Genomic DNA, 20,142 nt, shown 5'->3' with positions numbered 1-20,142 from the left:
GAACCATGGAATACACCGATCACTTACCCACCGACTCTCTGACTTTGTTTTTCTCCCTCATCAGGAGTAACGCAACTCCTCAAACCGCTTTCATTCTTACTCAGCACGGCGATGAAGCGAGGATGGGCCATTGTTCTGACCAGCATCGGACAGGCTGGTTTGATCTTCTGCCGAAACACGTTGTTGAAGATGTCATGCTCGCAGCTTGTGGTGGACCGCATCGACCCGTACATGAACCAAGCCTTCCTTCGAGGCCAACTGCTAACGCACAATAAGCTTGGTCAACCCAGGTGTTTCTGGGTCTCCGCACCTTCACCAACTCGTCGGTGGTGACAGCTTGAGCGCCACCATGGATCCAGGCGATGACCGTGCCGAACTTTCAACATGCACCACATGCACCTTAGTGGATGACTTCTCCAACTACTGGACCGCCGTCATGTATTTCCGTGCAGGGAACGGAACGTACAAGCGTGTCAAGCAGGTCGGGGCTATCGGCCACGAAATGGCTCGCGGCGGGGGCATAACCGTCTACTACGTCCCACCCCACAAAGACCCGACCAACATTGTGGCATTCAAGAAAGGGTTTCGGATGCGCAACGGCGACCCCAACGCCCGCAATGCCACAAGCGCCTCCCGGTACCAAGGCATCGACTACACCTGTCTGATTCGTGACGACACCCGCTACACCAACCGGTCAGCCACGTTCCCCGACCACATGTGTCCGCAAGGCATCCTCACCACCATCTACTTCCCACCATGCTGGGACGGCGTCGACCTCGACAGCCCCGACCACTACAGCCACGTCTCGTGGCCGGCCAACAACGGCGCGCCGTGCCCCGCATCGCGCCCTGTCAAGATCCCCCAGATCATCCTGGAGATCCGGTGGGACACGCGCGAGTTTAATAAGGCCGAGCTGTGGCCCCAAGACGGCAGCCAGCCGTTTGTCTGGAGCTTTGGCGACACGGTTGGGTACGGGCACCACGGCGACTACGTGTTTGGATGGAGGGGTGACTCGTTGGCCAAGGCCTTCAGTGACGACCCCGGCTGTCTGGGCGAAGGCAACACGCTCTGCACTCCAGGGCCTCAAACTATCCGCCAGGCAAACGAGTGCATCCTTGAGCCAAGCGTCAGGGAGGATGTAGATGGTTGGCTGGAGAAGATGCCTGTTGGTGTTGAAGCGGATCCCTAATTTTGGTCGGGGTTGCTCGCAGGTAGTTTACTCGACAGTGAAGGGTGATGTCTGTGATTTGACGAGAAAGAGGAGAGAGCGTGTCTTGAATCTCACTTTCTCACTTTCTCATTGATGAACCGCACTTGCCGAGCACTTTTACATGTGATCCCATCATTTCACATCAAAGACTTACTCCCGGAAAGTATGCTTGACCGACGAGAAGAAACCTACCGCACTTCCATTATTGATGCTCCCGCTGGGTCTCCTGTTCCTCCAGATCAGAGTCAAAGTTCATTATCCCAGATATCCCACCTACATCATCCTCATCATTCCAAACCGCAGTCTAAGCAGCAGTTAATACGTCTTCATGCACACCATACTCAACAACAACCACGACGAGTATTAGCAATCACCGCTTCTCGCTCGCCCGCCATGCATCCCGCAACCACAACCCCACCCGTGGCCATCGAAATCACATCAACAACAACAACCACCTCCTACCCAAACCAGCCAAACACAGCGGCCACCCCCAGCTCCGGTACCACCACTCCGAGCACTCCCCGAGACGTCAGCGAAGCCTCCTCCATGGAACCCCTGCTCCATACAACACCAGAAACCACAACAGCATCGCCACGTCATTCACAGGCAGCCATCACTTGCCTCAGGCACAGCCCGCATGCACCAAACGGAACCACCACGAGCCCTGAAGCACACAGGACCGTTCTCTTCACAGCCGCCATCTTTTTCCCGCCTCTGGCCGTGTACTTCCGCCGGGGCATCGGCAAGGCCTTCCGGAGAAACGTTGCGTTTACTCTTCTCGGCTGGTACGTACTTCACTTATTATTCAACCTACCTGCCACGGGATGACTGCTCACAGTAGTGAGCATAGCTGGGTACTTTATACTGCTTTTTTGCCCATGAGAGTTGTGGCCGTTAGGGCGAAAGAGACAAAATAAGATAGCCTCAGCTGATAGTTACTGACTGTTTGTTGCAAACAGGATCCCCGGTGTGCTGCACGCGCTGTACCACGTCTTCTCAAAGAAGTAGGCCCCGCGCCATAACCACTGACGGATTACATGCGTAGGTGGCGGTGTGTTCTGAGTTGGAGCGGCGATGTCTATTCGACATGCATCCACCCACTGTTTTGAGAAGGGAAAGTCGACTGTATGAGGTGGCATTTCGTTGAATTCCTGGGCCCCCAGTTTGCCTATGCATCTCTGGGCTCCTGAGGCCTTGAGGATTTGTTGTCTGGCTGGATTCTGGGGTCAGGATGTGGAGTTGGGGAGTGATACGCTTCCGGATCATGCTCGATCGGGCTGATGATTACAACGCCTCTTTTCCTGGTCGCTCTCTCATGGCTTCCTGCATACGCACCTAAGGTCTTTTCTAAACTAAATTCACTGCAATGTCTGAAGTAGGCCTACTCTTCCGATGACGTTGACTTGATGCGTCCATCAGGCTCCAGGTTTTGCGCATGTCTAGAGAATAACGAACGCATGGAACCTGCACAGCAAGATACAACTCTTGCGGTCTCCCAATGACCGCAACACCACAAAACCGGCGTCTAGCAACAGGGCACAGGAGCTCGATTGTCAACCGGACATGCTATCCCAAGGCAACAAAAGTCAGGAAAGGATACGGCTGCAAGCGTTGAATAAAGCACCTACCCAGCCCCAGACAAGCCTAAACCAACACTCTAAGTTCAATCCTCTGTCAAATACGCGTTCTTTCCGCCCATGCCTGCCTGCCTGCCTGCGTGCCATGTACCTCTGTCATAAACAATAACAACAGCAACACACCCCCCAACAAAACAGAAAAACTCTTCAATCCACAACAAGCCCCTCCAAAACCCTAATGGCCCTCAACCCCTCCCTCTCAAAAGCCGACACCATCGCCTCACACTCGGCCTTGAGCTTCTGCTCCGCCAGACCTGCGTTATGATAGATCCACTCCTCGACCGTCATGCGCCGCTCGGGACTCGTCAGCTCGGCGCCCTTGCGCAGCAGTCTCGCGACGGCGTTCTCCTTGTCTCTCTCACCATCATTATCATCACCGTCGTCGTGGTGGCCCTTGGCCGGGGACGAAGAAAAGAGCATGTCTAGATCCGCCGGCTGCCAGGGGGTGTGGCTGTGCAGGCCGGTGATGTTGTTGTTGTTGTTGCTGCGTTTGGGTGGTGAGTTGAGGTTTCGTTGTGGGGTCTGGGTCTGGGTCTGCGGCTGCGAGACGTGCCCGAGGACGACGCGCTTGGCGATGAGGTTTGCTGCGGGCTGGAGGGATGGGGGCCGGTGTTCGGCGTCGGAGGACTGCGGGGAGTGGGCCGAGGAGATGACGGGTTGGTTTGCCCGGTGCGTGAACGGCGTGGGGCGAGTCCGTGGCGTTGACAGAGGTTGGGGGAGGCGGCTCGCTGAGGAATGCGTAACAGGAAGTGCCCTTTCGGTCCTGGTGGGTGTTGCTGCCGGTGGGCATGGAACTGGAAGCTGAGTATGTGCGAGGACCTGAGAAGCTGGGGCGACTGGTTTCCTGGGGATCTTCTCCGTCGCGCTCTTCTTAGTGAGGGATTCACGAGCGGGAGGCTCCTCCGGCTGCTCCTTCTGGAGATGCTCGCCAATGGACTGTCGATCTTCTTGCTCGACAGAGGCATGTGAAGCTGTTGACCTTTTCGGCGGCCGTCCTCTGCCCCGCTTCACAGGCTTCGTGACCACGATCCCGGTGCTCGCGTCAGAATTATCTGCTTGCTCCGGCTCCGCATCCGGTTCTGCCTCTTTCTGTGGCTGTCCGATCTCATCGACAGGATCCTGAGCTGACTCGAGAACGGGCGCCTCCTCCTCCACCAGACCAGCCGGAGCTGCTGCGTCCTTGACTTTCTTCGTTTGTTTCGATGCTTTGCGAGTCCCAGCCTTTCGCCCTTTCTTTGGGACCACCAGGGTTTCTGCATGCGCAGGCCGCTCCACGTCCATCTCGGCCCGCAACGCTTCGAGGTCGGCCTCGATTTCGGCTTCATCTGGGACCATGGGCGTTGGATCGAACATGGCGTAGACCTCGCTTTGCGTCGTTTGCTTTTGGCCGCTCGTTTTGCGTGCGGTGGCTGCCTTCTTTAGGCGTCCCCTGGCTGGAGCATGGGCCTCTTCGACAGCCATCTCTTCGGCATCGCTGTGGTATCGTTCCAGGTCGGCTTCAAGTTGCCGGTCGATCTCGTCGTCGTGGGGGATGGCGGCACGTAACGAAGCGGTGGAAGCCTGAGATTTGACGGAGGCCCCGGAGACCTTTCGGGCTCTTTTTGTGGTGGATGCGCGGCCCTTCTTGCCGGCGGACGGTTTTACGGGAATATCAACCATGTCGGCGTCAGGTATCGACGCGCTGTCGATAGCCGTGCTTGGCCTGACACGCGTGGCGCGTTTCTTCGGAGCTGGAGCCTCAGCATCGGCGGCCAAAGCATCTCCTATGGCGTCACTTGGACGCTTCCGTCCTCTCCCAGCGGCTTGTTTGGAAGCCTCCTGCAACTGGGGTTCACCCTCGAGAATTTCAATCGCCTCCTCTTTCTTTGCTTTCGTCTTCCGTTCTTTGCCTGTGGTTGCTTTCCGTCCCCTTGTCGATTTCTTTCCCCCTTGGGCCATGGCGGACACAGTGGACATAACACTGTCGTCGTGGTCGGCGGTGATATCAGCGGCCGATGCAAGATCTGATGCGGCTGTGGCGATAGTAGCAACCGACTGCACTGAAAGTCGAGAAGCCTTGGAGGTTCTAGCCGCCTTGGCTCTCCCCTTCTTCGGCGCCGGGTACTGGTTGATCAGCGCAAAGAAAGCGCAGCCAGGTTCACGTCGGTAGTGCTCGTCACTGGGGTGTGGTCAGCTCTGACGTGGTACACTCTCTTTGCTGGGCGCCTACAATGGACTGTCGTCGGATTCCCAACCCTCAAGAGCAAGGCTGCAGTAAGCACACGTTGTCATGTCGTCAGCGTCGAGCGAGGGAGTGTATTTCCAGCCACCCTCGACCAGCTGCAACCGGAGTCAGCATTGGTCTCCACCGACGCGCTGGAGCGCGCTTACCTTCTTGGTTTTGCATTTGAAGCCCTTCTTCGACTCGTACGGCCACCTTCCCGCGAAGGTCGCCTTCCGGGCCTCGATCATGGCTGGATCGAGAGGGTGTACCTTCCTGTAGTTACCGAAGCCAGCTTCGATTGCCGCCATGATCGCCCAACCGCACGTTGGCGAGTGTCGTAAGTGCTCCTCGACCGCGTCATCGTGCTCCTCCCACCCGTCGAGAGACTTGTTGCACAGAAAGCAAACCACATTGTCGGGGCTCTTTGGATGGGGTTCGAAGTAAAATCCGGCTTTCGCAAGCTGATGGAAGAGCCGTCAGCAGTCTCATTGACCATTGCACGATGCGCTCAACACCTACGGCGAACGGAGACAATTTCTTGTGCGGCCAGTGGAGGGCCTTCGGCGCACGCGACGCTGCGGTTGAAGCCCGGCCCTTCGATACTTGCTGGGGACCGCAGAATGAGGCGAGACGGTTCTCAAAAACGAAGTAGTGACCATCGGTGTCCATCTCTGATAGTGACCGCTGGAAGCGCGTGGCCTTCTCGGGGTATTGTGCGATTCGTTGTCGGGACGGCCGTCGATAGTTGAGACGGCCACGATTTCATGGAATACTAGTGGTGGGTTATGGCGCTTCTGACAGCACTCATCGCAAGCGGAGGACGCAGACTGTGGACTACGCAGTCCGTTGCACTCTTCTTGCGCTTGATGATGTGTTTGGTATCTGCGCGTCGAACGCTTGGCCCTGATGGGGAGAGAAGGTGCGTTCGCCAAAACACTGATGCGCGCGGCGCTGATTGGGCAAGGGAGCCGCGTTTGTTTACTTGACGTTGTGGGATTAGCAATTGCTTCAATTGGTTAATGTGTTTCCAATTCTCCTCACTGTCACGTGATAATTCTTGGCTCCTGGGAGACTCGGTGACCTCGGTGAAACTCGGCAACTTTGAAGCGGAAAACAACGGCATCCACTGATCCAGCCTCCAACGAATTCCTCCAGCCAACTGCCAATGCTTCATGATGGCAGTCCAACAGGGACTGATCAGCACAACCTTGCAGGCAGCGGGACAGCTTCGGCCCACAGCCTGCCTTTGAAATCCATCAAAGACAGTAACCTGACACGACTGTCAAGTCAAGTCTGACGATTCTTCATTTGTCCCCCCTTTCTCCGTTGGGCATCAAAGTGGCTTCCCGTCTTGCTCGTGCAAGTCCAACCCCTCTCCGAGTGACAGCCAAGTGGCAACTTCCATTCCGCTTGAATCCACCCCTTTGTCCACACAGTTGTGGGGAACCGGTGGTTTCGCGGCTGGAACCTGTTCAACAGTCCGGGGCATGGCCGACGTCCGGAAACAGGTTCTGAACTCCTTGATAGCGATCGGCTGATCAGTCCTGTTGGCTTGCGAGTCTGTTCGAGTCCATGACCACGTTGCCGCTTGTTTCAGCGACTGGTGAGAGCGGTCAGGGGCAGTTGAGATAAGCTTTTTAGGGCTGCATCCCGTGCTCGAGGTGGCTTTGACAGGCGGAATGTCCCTAGTTGCCGTCGCCTTATCGGCACTTTCTTTCTCTGGTCGTCTCCCGCGTTCGTCATCAACCCCACGGTGATTGACTTGACTCCTCTCAACCCCACATCTGCTATGAGAATCTATTTGTCAAAAAGATGGAGAGCGATAGGGGTATTGGCACCGGTTTCACCGACCATGGACCGTTTCTCGGTTTTCGCCGCGAATCCTGTTATCCCTGTCGCGGCCGAGGGACCAGCGAATAGAGCCGCAGCAAGATGGAACGAACCGGCTTCTCGAAGGACAGATGACTCGTGTCGAAACCATGGGATTTTCTGCACCACCAGAAACGTGATGTCGTGAGTCGTGCACGTCCTGGCGGGATCCGGGGACCCGGGGAGGAGGCACTGGCTTCTTGCTCCTCTTTCCAAGCGGTGAGATGAACCACGGAGTAGCCGGGGATGCCTGGTTATGATGAGCACATCAGTTGTCTCATCGATGGACCACACGGAACGCACTTCTGTCCGGAATGACGGAGATGGGATGCCAACCAGGGCAAAGTCGGCAGTTGAGGCAGGGATTTGGTCGGCTCGGAGACAACTCAACATTCAGGAGGGCTGAGTACCTATGATAGATCGTTTTAACATCGCTCCTGCTGCCGTCCACCGCCAGACTGCGACACCGACTTGCTGCTTCTCCTTCTCGCAGGACGCGGATAACGGATTTTCGAGGACGCGGGCCACCCCCTTCCCTCCCTCTCACTCCTCGCCTGCATCGGGTCAGGCCCGGAAGGATCGCTGCAGCTTTCTCTCACCACAGCCGCCGTGCCTCGCCTGTTCCGGCATTTCCACACACCCAGGCACAGACGAAGGTGACACGAACCAGAGACCACACATCCCCGTCTTTAGTCAAATCATCAGCAATGGTGGCCGCCAACTCCGCCATGGACACCCGGCCGTCAGAAAAAAAGAGGAAGTTGTTTGAGGCTCCCGATTCCGCAGTCATAGGACCACCGTCGGACGATGAAGTGGGCGAGGTGCGCCCCACGGTCGGCATGGACGACTACGAGAAACAGAAGGCAGCCGAGGGCGAGGCGCATTTCCACCGGCTTGGTTGGAAGCGCCTCACCATCGTGCTGATCGTGACCGCGGTCGCCCTCGGCAGCCTCAGCTTGCCGGGCGCCTTCGCGACGCTGGGGATGGTGGCCGGCGTCATCCTCACAGTCGGCATCGGGCTCGTCGCCATGTATGCCAGCTACGTGGTCGGCCAGATGAAGCTGAAATACCCGCACATCTCGCACTACGCCGACGCCGGCCGTATGATGTTTGGGAACGTCGGCTACGAAATTGTCAGCGTCATGTTTGTGCTGCAGCTGGTCTTCACCACCGGCTCCCACGTTCTGACAGGCGCCATCATGTTCGGCAACCTCTCGGAGAACGGTGCGTGCACCATCGTCTTCACCGTCGTCTCGGCCATCGTCCTGTTCCTCGTCGCCATCCCGCCATCCTTTTCCGAGATGGCCGTCCTCGGCTACATCGATTTCGCGTCCATCATCGCTGCGATCTTCATCACTATCGTCGCTACCGGCATCCGCGCAGGCGAGCAGGTCGGCGGAGTCTCGTCCGTCGAGTGGTTGGTCTGGCCCAAGGAGAACTTGACGCTTGCAGAGACTTTCATCGCCATCACAAACATTGTGTTTGCCTACAGCTTCGCGCTCTGCCAGTTCAGCTTCATGGATGAGATGCACACCCCCAAAGACTACGACAAGGCCATTGTGACGCTCGGTGTCTTCGAGATATTTCTGTACACACTCACCGGCGCCCTGGTCTACGCCTTTGTTGGGCCGGACGTCAAGTCGCCCGCGCTGCTGTCCGCCGGTCCCATCGTCTCCAAAGTGGCGTTCGGCATTGCCATCCCCGTGATATTCATCTCAGGCAGCATCAACACGACAGTGGTGGCGCGCTACATCCACGGGCGCATGTTCAAGAAGTCCATCATCCGCTACATCAACACACCCATGGGTTGGGCCACGTGGATTGGTCTAGACGCCGTCATCACGCTGCTCTCGTGGGTCATTGCGAGCGCCGTCCCCTTCTTCTCGGATTTGCTGGCCATCACCTCGGCCCTCTTCGTTTCAGGCTTCACCTTTTATTTCCCCGCGATTATGTGGTTCATGTTCATCAAAGAGGGGAGCTGGTGGCAGGGGAGGAACCTGGTTTCGTCGGCTGCCAACGGGCTGTCGTTTGCTGTGGGCGTCATTGTGCTGGGCGTGGGGACCTATGCGAGTATCTGGGATATTGTGAGTGCTCCTCATCTGTCTCCTGCAAAACAAAACGCTGACCTCCACCTCCAGATTCATCGGTACCACTTGGGACTGGTTTCGGACCCGTTTAGCTGTTCGCCGCTCGCTTGAGGTTGCATCGACATGTTTCTTTTGGGGTTATGGAGTTCGCAGAGATCTGGGGTCGACAAACGCGCCAGGCGCTCATTCTGGCAATGGCCGACTTGCCGCATGGTCGTATTACGATGGATAGACTTTCATGAACTTATGTTGGAGCATTCTTTGGAGTAGATAGGTTATACGGTGTTTGGCTCTAGCATTCTCTCTCTGTATCATAGCAAGTTCGCAGGGCGGGGGTGAATGGTATTTTGTATCATAATCATTGCGTCACGGGAACAACATGGCCACGCTCACGACTCCCGTTACTGAGTGCCCTTGCCCCGTTAATAACCTGAAGTATGCAATGCCCTCCGAACTAGACAATGCGAAAAAGGGCGCACTCAGCGACTATACGCTGACCTCCAACAACAAAGTAAGTCAAAAAAGGACCGATACCTCTAGCAAAAGGTCAGGGTTAAGCCCTGCACTCCGTTTCAGGGTAAGCGTCTTCGACTCCACCCTCCTCCATCCACAATCCCAAACACAGAAAACTGCCAAAAGTTAAGAGTCTGGGGTGTTTTATCTCCCACTCACACGCTCTGATGCCCAGTAACAGGATTGAACTGTTGACCTTCGCATGAACTTGATATAACAGCAGATGTTATATTAGTACGACGCTCTAACCAGCTGAGCTAACCGGGCTACTTGATGGTTTTGCTATCTGCGTCTTTTGCACAAGTGGCCGTTTCTCATTCCTTGGCTGTAAAAGTACAATACATACATCCCAGCAAAGGCCCCGTTCCTGCGCTCCTGCGGTGAGGCAACGGACTGGATGTACTCATCATATCCTAAGTCCCTGGCTTGTCACCATCGTCTGCGAGTCGGTATGTTGAGAAGACAGAACGGCAGCAGAAGCCGCCATCATTGCCATTGCCGCCGTCGTATGCTTTTGTTGCTGTTGTTGCTCGGCCGCTGTCCTCTTGTTGCATGCTGTGTTGCCGAGGTGCCGCCCCTGGTCCTTTCCGTCGTATGCGTTGGTCGGGCTGTCGTCACGATGGCGACAGAAGCTGAATCCCACGCCCTGGCGCAGAAGGGCAAAGAGCTGTCCGAGCAGAGGCTGGAGGCCGTGAGGGCCAAGGAAAGAATAAAAGGTAATGATATGTATGAAAAATATGAAACAAAGAAAAGAAAAAAGAAAAGCAGAGATGAGAATAATGGAAGAAGAAAGTATAAAGGGAGCAGAAGCTGTAGATATCCAATTCTTAGTGTTGGGTTAGTTGTTTTGTTTCCTTCCTAAGCGCTGGCCTAACAAACTAAACTCGGGTTGGATTGCTGTAATTTCATATATCTTCGCCTTCATGCTGCTCATGCGGTGCATGGTGTTAAATGGCCAGTACTCTGTATACGGCTCACCGGTGCCAAGTCTTGTGCACTCTCTTGCTTACGTCCTTGTCCTACAGCTCACTGAAAAATCCCTTATACTTGACGTTCCCAGCGTCGGTAGGCTCCCAATTTGTCCTATTTTTGGAGGCGAGTCTGTGCCATCAACGATCCGGCTGGTCACACAAGGCATCCCCTCCCCCGTGATGAGGACATTCAAAGTAGATCTAGCTTGCATACAGCCTCGCTGTACAGTCCAGGCTACAAGTGTAGGGAAAATTTGGGGGCATTCCACGTGAACTACCATGCAATGCACATTTGATACAGCCCGTTTGTTGCAAGGCACTCATTGATGGCCACTCAGGTTAGTAACCCTCGCACGGCGGTGAATGGTTAAGGCTACCTGCAACACCCCTGACTGACAAGACCTCCCTTTCCCTTCCCTGCTAACAACACCGCTTCAAGCAACCACCTGCCCGCCCTCAGTCAGCCCCAGCTCCTGGTAAAAAGCCTCGGAGCTCGGCTTGCGGCCCAAGAACTGCTCCAAGGTGAGCATCTCGTCCTGCGACCCGCCTTTCTCGAGCACCGTGTGCCGGTACCGGCGGCCCTGCACGGGATCCATCGGGTTGCTCTTGAAGACGGTGTAGAACATGTCAGTCGAGTACACCTGCGACGACAGGTAGCCGTAGTAGCCAGCGTCGTAGCCGCCGATGAGGTGACCGAACGTCGCCTGGCCGTTGCCCCAGGTGCTGAATCACCAGAGATGGTCAATATTGCAAGGTGGCTAGCATGGGGAGTGGGAGGTGAATAAAAGACGGCCTACCTGGGCTCTCCCTGCGCTTCGGGGCCCTTGATCTGGGAGATCTGCACGCGCAGCTCGTTGTACAGCTTACTGACGTCCATCTGCTCCAAGTCCTCATGGGTCTTGGGAGTGTGGACGGCCATGTCAAATAGACCGAAGTGAAGCTGGCGAAGGTTAAAGAGCGCGTCGTTGACGTGCTTGGTCGAGATGAGCTTCTCGATCAATTCGTCCGGGATTGGCTGCCCCGACTCGTAGTGGCTGCTCAGGCTCTTGAGCTGGCTGGGCGTCCAGCACCAGTTCTCGAGCATCTGGCTGGGAGCCTCCACAAAATCGCGCACGGTCGACGTCCCGTGATAGCGCGCGTACCGGGTGCGGGCGACCAGATCGTGGATGCCGTGGCCCAGTTCGTGGAAGAGGGTGACGACTTCATCGTGCTTCAGAAGCGACGGCTTCTTGTCTGTGGGCTTGCTGAAGTTGCAGACAAGCGCAGTGGCAGGGTACCTCCTGGTGCCGTCGGCTTTGCGGAAGCCGGGCTGGAGGCTGAAGTTGGCCGCGTGGCCGTACTTGCCCGGACGCGGATGAAGGTCGAGATAGAGGTAGCCCACGAAGCCATCGCCCTCGCTCGAATCGTCCCACACGCTGAAAATGATGACATCTTCGTGCCAAGCAATGTCCTCAGCCTTTCCGGTGGGCGAGATGTGCTTACGGTCCTCGGGTGTCAGCTCGACAAAGACAAGACCGAACAACTCCTCAAAGATGCGAAGCATGCCGGCGACAGTCGACTTGAGCGGGAAGTACTCGGCGATAGCGTTTCCGTCGATGCTGTACTCCTGCTCGATCATCATGCGGTCGTAAAACCTGTGGTCCCAGAGGTAGTAGTTCCCATCAAAGGGGAGATTGCGAGCCTCATGGTCCTTCTTCTTGAGTTCCAGCAGATGTTCAATCTCCTTGACGCCACCCGCAGCGAGACGGCTCTTGAGGTCTCCCAGAAAGTCAAGGACCGTCTTAGGCGTCTTAGCCATCTTGTCTTCGATGCGAAACGAAGCGTGGTCGGGGTAGCCGAGAAGACGGGCGGCCTCGTCGCGAAGGAGGATCGCCTCTTTGAAAAGGGGTGCGTTCTGGTTGCACTGCCGGGGCGTCAGCACCGTCAAAACCCCATAAGCTCGCGAAACATACCTTGTTCTCGTTCTCGATGAACACTCTCCTTCGCGTCTCAGGGCTCTTTGCAAATTTGAGCGTCGGGAATAAATCGGGGTACTTGAAGGTTAGCCGGAGCTTGCCTTCATTTTCGCCGGTGCCCTTCTCCAGCGTATCCAGGACGTCCTGGGGCACACCGTCGAGCTCCTCCTTGGTGAACCAAATGCCATTATTCTCTTCATTCAGGTTCTTCTGGAACTCGATTTGGATCTGGCTCAGTCGCTTTTTGATCTCCTTGAACCGGTCCCTCTTGGGGCCCTCGGGCAAGCCCAACCCGTTCCGAATGTAGCTCTTCCTCTCCTTCTCGAGCAGCCGCGCGGACTCGACATCGTCCAGACCTGCACTCTTGGCCAGCGCAGCGTCAATCAGCCGATCCTTGTCCTTCTCGATGCTCGCAGAGAGGCCCGAGTTCTTGTAGACGGCGTCGACGAGGCGGAAGACGTCCTCGCGCATGCTACACTCAATGGCAAACTCATCCATGATCTTCTCGGCCTCGGTACTTGCGTCCCGCAGGGCGCTGTCCCCCGAGACATACTGGTAGAAGCCCAGGACGCGGGCGCTGAGGGAACTCTCGTTCTCGTCTTCGGTCTGGGGGCGCATGACGGACTCAAACGTGGCAGAGGCGGGGTTCTCGTCGGGCTTGATGCTGGCGACGAGCGAGTCCAGCACAGAGCGAGTGCGGTCACACAGCGCCTTGGAATCGGCCACGATGCTGTCCTTGGTGCCCGTGAAGAGCGGCGGAGCCTGGGGTGGGTTGGCGTACTTGGCCATGTCGACGCTGGGTCGGTGAGTAAAGATGGAGGGCTGGGACGAGTACGTCAAGGTGCCCAAAGCCGGGCGACCAGTCGTGACAGCAGTGAAGCCTCCTCGGAGCGGTGCCTGAGAGTGTGGTTTGCTGACCCGGAGTCGCGTGAAGAGGGCAGAGAGGCGAGGCACAAGGCGCGGGGCAGCCAGGATGACGGTGGTTGTTGAGAAGAGGAAAACAGAAAGGAAGAGCAGGAATACAGCCTGCCGGATGGGAGCAACGGGCGCCAGAGTGAAGAGGGGAGGGGCTGTCTGTTGGATGACAGTGACGGGGAGCTTTGAGGAGCCAACCCCCAGCAACTGCTTGATATGCGGGGAAGCTCGAGTGGAACAGCAGCGCGAGGTGGGAGCGCGGTGAGATGGCAAAGCCGGGCAGTCAGAGTGCAAGGCCGCAAAATCGAGATTAGTTTCTCCGACGTCTGTTCAGAAGAAGCTCGACTACCTGAATGAGGCCGTTCTGCTTTCGGGTTGCTATAAACTTGGAATTGGCGATCTTTGCTCACTGCTTGCTCAATGGAACACACAACTGAAGACGTGGGATTCATATGACTTGGGGAAGACCCACCGGTCACCGCAGGGCTGACCTTGCCAAGCAAGGCCTTGAGGTTGCATTCGACGTTTGCAACTTGCAACTGCATGGCAGTCATCAACTGTGTCCCACCGATGCTCTTCCTCTCAGCAGCTGCACTGTGTGCAATGATTCCTGCTTGCTATCTAGGTCTTCACTCCGTACCCTGTCCGATTGAAATCCTGAATGGTGTAGTATGAACACCACTACAGGAGCCCAAAATTTCAATACAATCCCGAATTGCACAAGACTCCAACGCCGGCCGTCCATCATAACCTATGCAAAGAACCCTGTCTCCCCGCCATGCCGTTGGCCGGCCCCTTGGTCGTGAAAGCGCCAAGTCCCCCTCACGTCTTCGCCTCTAGTTGGAAAGGACGGTCCGCACGAGCTCTGCGTGGAAAGGCGTCAGCATTGCACCAGTTGCATACCGTGTGATTGCCCATACCTGTGTAGTTCACCTGCCCGGAGCTGGTATCAACAGCCTTGAGCAGCTCGTCCACCTCCTCTTCCGTCATCTTCTCGCCCAAGTTCGTCAGGATGTACTTGAGCTGGCCCACGCCGATAAAGCCGGTCATGTCTTTGTCGAATACCTGGAAGCCGCGGCAGTATTCCTCGGGCTCACCGGGGTCGCGGAAGCCGCCCGGCCGATTCAGGATGCGCTGGAAGGTCTCAAAGTCAACTGGTAAAGGCAGACGTCAGTTTATGATGTCGTCGCAGACGCTCGCGCCGGTCACGGGTGACTCACATTCACCACCCACGCTCTTCTCCAGATCTCGAATCTCGGCAAGTGTTGGGTTTTGCCCGCAGGCACGTAGGAGGTCGCCGAGCTTGTCGAGAACGACGCGGCCGACGCCTCGCGTGTCGAACAGGGAGAAAGCCTCCTTGTAATTGGTTGAAGCCTGCGCGTCACGCTGGTTAGGAGCCATATCGTCTGGTTTTTGACGCTTGGAGCAGCAATGCAGCAAGTCGATGCGATGCGCATGAACAGCGGTCGGCCATCGCGGCAGCACTGGAAGCCGCAGGACCGATGCGGCAGAAACCGCAAGTGACTCGACCGCTCTTTGAAGGTAAAATTTGCGGCAATCGAAACGATTCTTGCCCTGCAGTTTACCCGTTGCTGGCCGTGCCAGGCGACGGATTCGTGCCTTCGCGCAAACAAGGGGGATTCAACCCCTCGGCGCAGGAGGTGAAACCCGCAGGTCGTTTCGGCACCGCGACAGATGGTGGGAGTAATATGGATTGCACTTACCATTGTTTTGGGTATGGAAATGGGCCTTGCAAAGAATGCAAATAGTGGGAGCGAGGATAAGACAGGCGGCAGAGCAATCTACTGGCAGAAATGGCGGGGATGTCACAGTTGTCGAGTCGAAGAGTGAGAAGGGAGGTGTGCCCCGCACACCCGGACCCAGATGTTGTCTTGCCCAGCTTTCACCAGGGCAACGGCAGCACAGTTCCCGCAACCCGCGCTGTCTTAGCCACATCTTTATACCTTAGTCAGCGAGACCTGAGCCACCATTGACCCCAGCCACAGTCTGTCACATTACATAAACCAAGGCCTCTCTAGCTGGCTCCCACTGCTCCCACTAACTAGTGGGAGCCGCTGATAAAACACGTTAAACATTATCTAAGCAGCCAAAATGGCGTAGAGGGCATGCCTTCGATGTCCTTATATGACCAACCGCATTACACTTAGTATACTAGCTTAGAGCTCAGCGTAGCCGTACTACCTAGGCCATAACCGCTTCAAACCGGCTATGTTCCCGCTTAGTACTCAATCTTGGAAATGAATTCTGAGCTCGAATTGGCTTAATATACTGGCGAGGCTCTTACGCCTCAGATCGCGTTGGCATTGGTGGTGGAGGAGGTAGCCGCGTTAGATGCATGTTTCGCTGCTTAAATAATGTTTTGTGCGTCTCTCACTGAGACGGACTCGTCAATCAGTGAGAGCCGGACCCGCTGTAGTTGGCGGCCCTACATCCGTACAGCTGTCAAGCCCAAAGGCTCCAGCGAAGATGATAAAAGAACTCCCGCCAATAACCGACGAGATGCGCCGCAGAACCCCGACAGCGGACACGGAACCAACGGCGAAACCCCTACGGATACATGCATTAAACATATGAGTGTTGATGAACTGGCCGAGTGCATACGGTAAACAGCTTAATACGAATTGGTCAGTCACCTTCTAATCAAATATTGAGGCGGCCAACTGACTAAGTGCCCAGGATTGTGGGACAACGGCGCCGGGGACTTTAGGGTGCGCTTTACAGATATCCGAGCCACTCATAAATGCCGATTCTCAGGCCGACAGCGCCGTTTGAACTCCGCACCACATATTCATGCCATTGGCGTCAAACTCTCTCTTCAATACGACTGCGCATGCTGTGCTGCCCGGTTGCCCGTAATAACGTGAGCCCGTTGAACTTGGCCCTGGAGGACCACCTCAAAAACCCGGTTTCACATCATCCGTCGGGTCTGCCTCGTGCCGGTGCATTCCATCGGCGATACATGAACTCGACATCAGCCATGGCCTCAACCGAAGCGACTTTAAGGACTTTCTTCCAGTTCCCGAAGTATGCCGTTGTTGGCGCAAGCACCAACACGGCCAAATATGGATACAAGAGTGAGCCTCTCTTTCAAACCCGCTCGGGGTCACCGGATTTCACCGGAGTACCCGACTATCCAATCCCGGACTGCCAGCGCGCGACACGGCCAGCTTTACATGCCTTCTCGTCAGGCTTAATGCATTTGCTACTGTATGGTGGCTAACGTGTGTAATCCGCGCACAGTCTTCAGGTGGTACATCACCCACGGCCTGCCCGTGACGCCCATCAACCCAGGGGCACAAGCCATCAACGTGGAGGGAACAGACTATCCGACCGTGGGCGCTCTCTCCGACCTGCAAGGGACGGAGGAGACGGGCGTCTCCTTCATCACGCCCCCTCACATCACGCTCAAGACGCTAGAGGAGGCCAAGCGACTGGGGATCCAAGCCATCTTCCTGCAGCCGGGGACCTTCGACGACGATGTCTTGGCCTATGCGCGCGCCAACTTCAGAACCGTTCTCGCGGGAGGAGGAGGCGCGGGCTCCGAGGGCTGGTGTGTGCTCGTTGATGGGGAGCGGGGTTTGGCCGCCGCTGGCAAGCTGTGAGCTTTGAGGGGTGCAGGAAGGGAAATGGATGGGCAATGCTTGAGCTTGGCAGTGCGAGAACAATCATCCATAATTGGACAATCACATACGGCAATGAGCACTCCATCCCTACCTTATGAGTGTCAGTTGCTTGATGTGCATAAGGCGCCCCGAGAAACAATTTTGCTGAGAAGAGCATGAGAGGTAGATTATTCAAGGTAGCTCGGACGGAAAGAGCCATTGGGACTTACACGTCCCGAGGCAAGAGCTGGACGAACTGTCAAAGGACTCAAACGGATACAGGCAGCTGAACAATGTATTTAAGACGGATTTTACAATCTCTCTGGCAGTTTGGTTTGAGCTTTTCTAGTTCGACTGCGCCTGTCATGGCGTTCGTGAGTGTTTCGCCTCCTCCGTATGCGCCCGCGATGTCTCTATGTTGGACGTTTGCCCCCTGAGTTGACTCCCTCTCCTTCTCCCACCCTATCTAAATCACCATTCACTCTCGGACTAGGGGCATGAATGTGGTATTAACTTTTAGCAACTTTGTTTACTGCCCTTTGTCTGTAATTGCCTTTCAACTGGCTAGTTCAGGGGCCCAGTCCTCGGCAAGAACCACACAAAACACCAGAGAATGGCATCCATGGTCCTAAATAAGCTTAGGAAACCATTTCAGCACCTCCTTGACCTTGCGAACACAATGTAGACATCCCCGCGCTGCCCAATAACCCGCCGAGGGATTGCGTGACGACTGCGTGCCCTGGCAAGTGTAAGTTGTCTTCCGGGGAGATAGTGGCGAGTGGGAGCCCAAGCTTGCTCCAGAATATGGGGCTTATAACGGCACAATCCCAACCCAAGGCCGCATCAGTTAAGCCATAATGATGTACCTTTAAGAAGTACTTTATCCTCAGTTATCCCTCTTGAAACGGTAGGGAGGTCGGAGGCGGAGTCCGTTGCTCAGCGGATGAGTATCTCAAAGTTCTATCCCTTTCTCCTATGGCATTATCTTCTTCTGATCTTTTCTTCAGTGGTTCTTGAGCAGCTTGTGACATCTCTGCCGGAATATGACTGGCCTTGTGACTAAGCCCGTATTGCCCTGTGGCTCGGACTTCAGTTCACATTCTCCTAGTTTTTTGTCTTAGCTTGTTGTTTTTTGTTCCCTTATCCCTTTTACTGTTATTATAACTGCCATCATCAGGTTTTGTGTCCTAGCCTTGCTTCTTGTATACTGTATCGTTTGTTATGGCCGCTGTTCGGCCTCCGAACGCCGGATCCAGCAGGGTCCCGTGGGTGGAGGGGCAGATCCGTTTTCTCCGTATGCCCAATGCCGGCCTCCTTTTCGCTTTGATCAGGTTTCCGGTGTTACAGTGTGCTCCGGGCAGCGAGGTTGTCTCCAGATCGACATATCCAATCAGCGGTTGCGCGGCTAATGTCTTCAAGATAAGTGACAGCGGTTCGCACGCGAGAATTACCATGGGCTGATCGAGTTAAACCATCTCCCAAAAGAGGCGGCTGATCGTAAATACATTTAGGCCTGCTTCCCCTTTCCGATAGCAATCATGTCTTCGGCGCCCTCCACTTCGAGCCTGTCCCTCCATAACCATGACGGCAATCCAAAAATGCGTGGGGAGCAACTGCACTCTTGACGTCTCGCTGACCATGACCTCCCCAGCCCGGTAATTCTTTTATAGGTCTCGTCCGAGAATCCCACCCACGTCGTTGTGACTACAATCTCGTCTTACTGCAACAAGCCAGCCAGCGGGCGCGCCGGCGGGAATGGAGGAAGAAAAGATGGCCGAGGCAAGGAGGCGGAGGGTTTGGCGGTGAGGGCAGACGACCCCCGGCGGTGTGGACGGCGCCCGCGACGGGGTTACCCAAGATGGCAGGTCGGGCGGGAGCGGCACGGGAGACGGCGGCCGCACCCGGACCGGCAGTCCCACTCCCCCATGGAAGTAAAAGCAACACCGGGCCAAGAATCCCGAGGACTTTCACGCGATTGACCCCGCCGAGTCACCCAGCAATTAGCACCCACTAGTCCACGTTCTCCGGGGACAGCGACTGCCCAAGGAGCGAGCCAACTGGGTGTACGTCCAGTCCGCCTGGCTTATCCCAGTCTCCGTCATCGGGCACTACCCCGGCACTCCGCCAGAGTATATATGCCCCAGCTGAAAACCGAGAGCCTCGAGCATGTCAAGCGACACTCTGCCGTCAGGTGGCGGAACTGGAGCGAGATCCAAGCCAGACTCGTCGCCCTGAAGGCATCGCAGGATTCGGACTCGCGCCCAGGGACGGACTGCTCCGCCAGCCCCGACTCCACCGACCCCTCCGGCCTCGGCTCCGTCACCGACACATGCTCTCCGCCTCTGCCTCGCCCGCGCCGCTGTCGCAGAGACATGCGCAGAGAAACTCTGGGCCGGAGGCGCAAACAGCCACGAGGGCCGCAGGTGCTCCGCGCAGAGGGGTGCAGCCGAGCCAGTGGCAGCAGCTCGTGGACCGTCGGCGCTCAGTAGTTGCTTAGTGTGCGCTATTCAAGGAAAAATGGATATAAGACAATTGCCGGGGCGTTTATAGCAATGATTCTGTAAATGTGTGGTGACAACTGGCGTTGGGATTTAGGTAACGTTAACATAATTCTAGAGTGAACCTTGGGTACCTAGGTAAGGTTTTCACGTTCAGGGATTGGTGTCCGGCGGTACGACATTGTTTCTTCTAGTGAGAGGTTGGGATGAGCGTATTTAGGTTAGTTAGGCATGATTAGTTAGTCTGAAATTTTTCCTGGGTTGAGATCTGAAGCTAAAACGTTACCCCTAACTTGTAAATTGCTGCGATTGAGTGGAATATTGGAACAGACTTCCTATCACTTGCTGCCTAGTTGCGCCTACACGCTATATAATTTCAAAGTCGGCCTTAGGACCTAGAGGCTTGGAACACTTTCTGCCATTGCAACAGAACCAATTCACATGGCATGCCCGCCTCAGCTAGGTCCGACCTTACTATCCCCAAGGTTGAGTCCTAGTTCTTATGAATTCAATGTAATGGAAACCCCAGCCAGTCATCTCATGTCTTGAAGATCAAGAGTCTGCTTTGTAAGAATGTTGGGGCTTACACTCCAAATGGCGGTGTCATGGGTAGTGACAGTGTGAGGTTATATGTGCAACTCCTGGTTCGACTGGACAATTC

The 20,142-nt window shown here is 55.8% G+C and overlaps 8 protein-coding genes and 1 non-coding gene across 9 annotated transcripts; 4 read left to right on the top strand and 5 right to left on the bottom strand.

The window, feature by feature from the left end:
* Positions 1-189: 189 nt before the first annotated feature.
* N657DRAFT_679385 (uncharacterized protein) lies at positions 190-1,189 on the top strand (the record flags this gene model as incomplete). The annotated part of the gene is made up of 2 exons (XM_062796183.1): positions 190-227; positions 277-1,189. 2 exons carry the CDS (start codon positions 190-192, stop codon positions 1,187-1,189), a joined length of 951 nt encoding a protein of 316 aa, XP_062650234.1.
* Positions 1,190-1,603: 414 nt separating this feature from the next.
* Positions 1,604-2,218, top strand: N657DRAFT_679384 (uncharacterized protein; the record flags this gene model as incomplete). Its single annotated transcript, XM_062796182.1, has 2 exons — positions 1,604-1,995; positions 2,170-2,218. 2 exons carry the CDS (start codon positions 1,604-1,606, stop codon positions 2,216-2,218), a joined length of 441 nt encoding a protein of 146 aa, XP_062650233.1.
* A 327-nt stretch (positions 2,219-2,545) lies between these two features.
* N657DRAFT_670479 (uncharacterized protein) lies at positions 2,546-5,985 on the bottom strand. The gene is made up of 4 exons (XM_062795545.1): positions 5,570-5,985; positions 5,218-5,511; positions 5,057-5,166; positions 2,546-5,005 (listed from the first exon to the last, which is right to left on the bottom strand). Exons 1-4 carry the CDS (start codon positions 5,717-5,719, stop codon positions 2,995-2,997), a joined length of 2,565 nt encoding a protein of 854 aa, XP_062650232.1. The 5' UTR covers positions 5,720-5,985; the 3' UTR covers positions 2,546-2,994.
* A 708-nt stretch (positions 5,986-6,693) lies between these two features.
* On the bottom strand, positions 6,694-7,469 carry N657DRAFT_309083 (uncharacterized protein). The gene has a single exon (XM_062786728.1). It carries the CDS (start codon positions 7,310-7,312, stop codon positions 6,848-6,850), a length of 465 nt encoding a protein of 154 aa, XP_062650231.1. The 5' UTR covers positions 7,313-7,469; the 3' UTR covers positions 6,694-6,847.
* A 157-nt stretch (positions 7,470-7,626) lies between these two features.
* Positions 7,627-9,143, top strand: N657DRAFT_592893 (uncharacterized protein; the record flags this gene model as incomplete). The annotated part of the gene is made up of 1 exon (XM_062789934.1): positions 7,627-9,143. One exon carries the CDS (start codon positions 7,627-7,629, stop codon positions 9,115-9,117), a length of 1,491 nt encoding a protein of 496 aa, XP_062650230.1. The 3' UTR covers positions 9,118-9,143.
* Positions 9,144-9,687: 544 nt separating this feature from the next.
* N657DRAFT_t48 lies at positions 9,688-9,786 on the bottom strand. Its single transcript has one exon. It is a non-coding gene; the product is annotated as a tRNA-Ile (tRNA).
* Positions 9,787-11,199: 1,413 nt separating this feature from the next.
* On the bottom strand, positions 11,200-13,473 carry N657DRAFT_309213 (zincin). The gene is made up of 2 exons (XM_062786729.1): positions 12,443-13,473; positions 11,200-12,393 (listed from the first exon to the last, which is right to left on the bottom strand). Exons 1-2 carry the CDS (start codon positions 13,232-13,234, stop codon positions 11,284-11,286), a joined length of 1,902 nt encoding a protein of 633 aa, XP_062650229.1. The 5' UTR covers positions 13,235-13,473; the 3' UTR covers positions 11,200-11,283.
* Positions 13,474-14,060: 587 nt separating this feature from the next.
* N657DRAFT_643246 (EF-hand) lies at positions 14,061-15,208 on the bottom strand. The gene is made up of 4 exons (XM_062792514.1): positions 15,085-15,208; positions 14,581-14,734; positions 14,281-14,514; positions 14,061-14,225 (listed from the first exon to the last, which is right to left on the bottom strand). The coding sequence occupies exons 1-4, from the start codon at positions 15,085-15,087 to the stop codon at positions 14,197-14,199; spliced, it is 420 nt and encodes a 139-aa protein (XP_062650228.1). The 5' UTR covers positions 15,088-15,208; the 3' UTR covers positions 14,061-14,196.
* A 664-nt stretch (positions 15,209-15,872) lies between these two features.
* On the top strand, positions 15,873-17,088 carry N657DRAFT_643244 (NAD(P)-binding protein). The gene is made up of 3 exons (XM_062792513.1): positions 15,873-16,005; positions 16,058-16,455; positions 16,622-17,088. The coding sequence occupies exons 2-3, from the start codon at positions 16,122-16,124 to the stop codon at positions 16,981-16,983; spliced, it is 696 nt and encodes a 231-aa protein (XP_062650227.1). The 5' UTR covers positions 15,873-16,005; positions 16,058-16,121; the 3' UTR covers positions 16,984-17,088.
* The last annotated feature ends 3,054 nt before the right edge of the window (positions 17,089-20,142 follow it).

The sequence above is a fragment of the Parathielavia appendiculata genome, assembly GCF_033297405.1.
Source record: "Parathielavia appendiculata strain CBS 731.68 unplaced genomic scaffold N657scaffold_3, whole genome shotgun sequence".
Taxonomy (NCBI): domain Eukaryota; kingdom Fungi; phylum Ascomycota; class Sordariomycetes; order Sordariales; family Chaetomiaceae; genus Parathielavia; species Parathielavia appendiculata.
The sequence above is the reverse complement of the archived record's forward strand: the minus strand, read 5'-3'. Positions and strand labels throughout refer to the sequence as shown.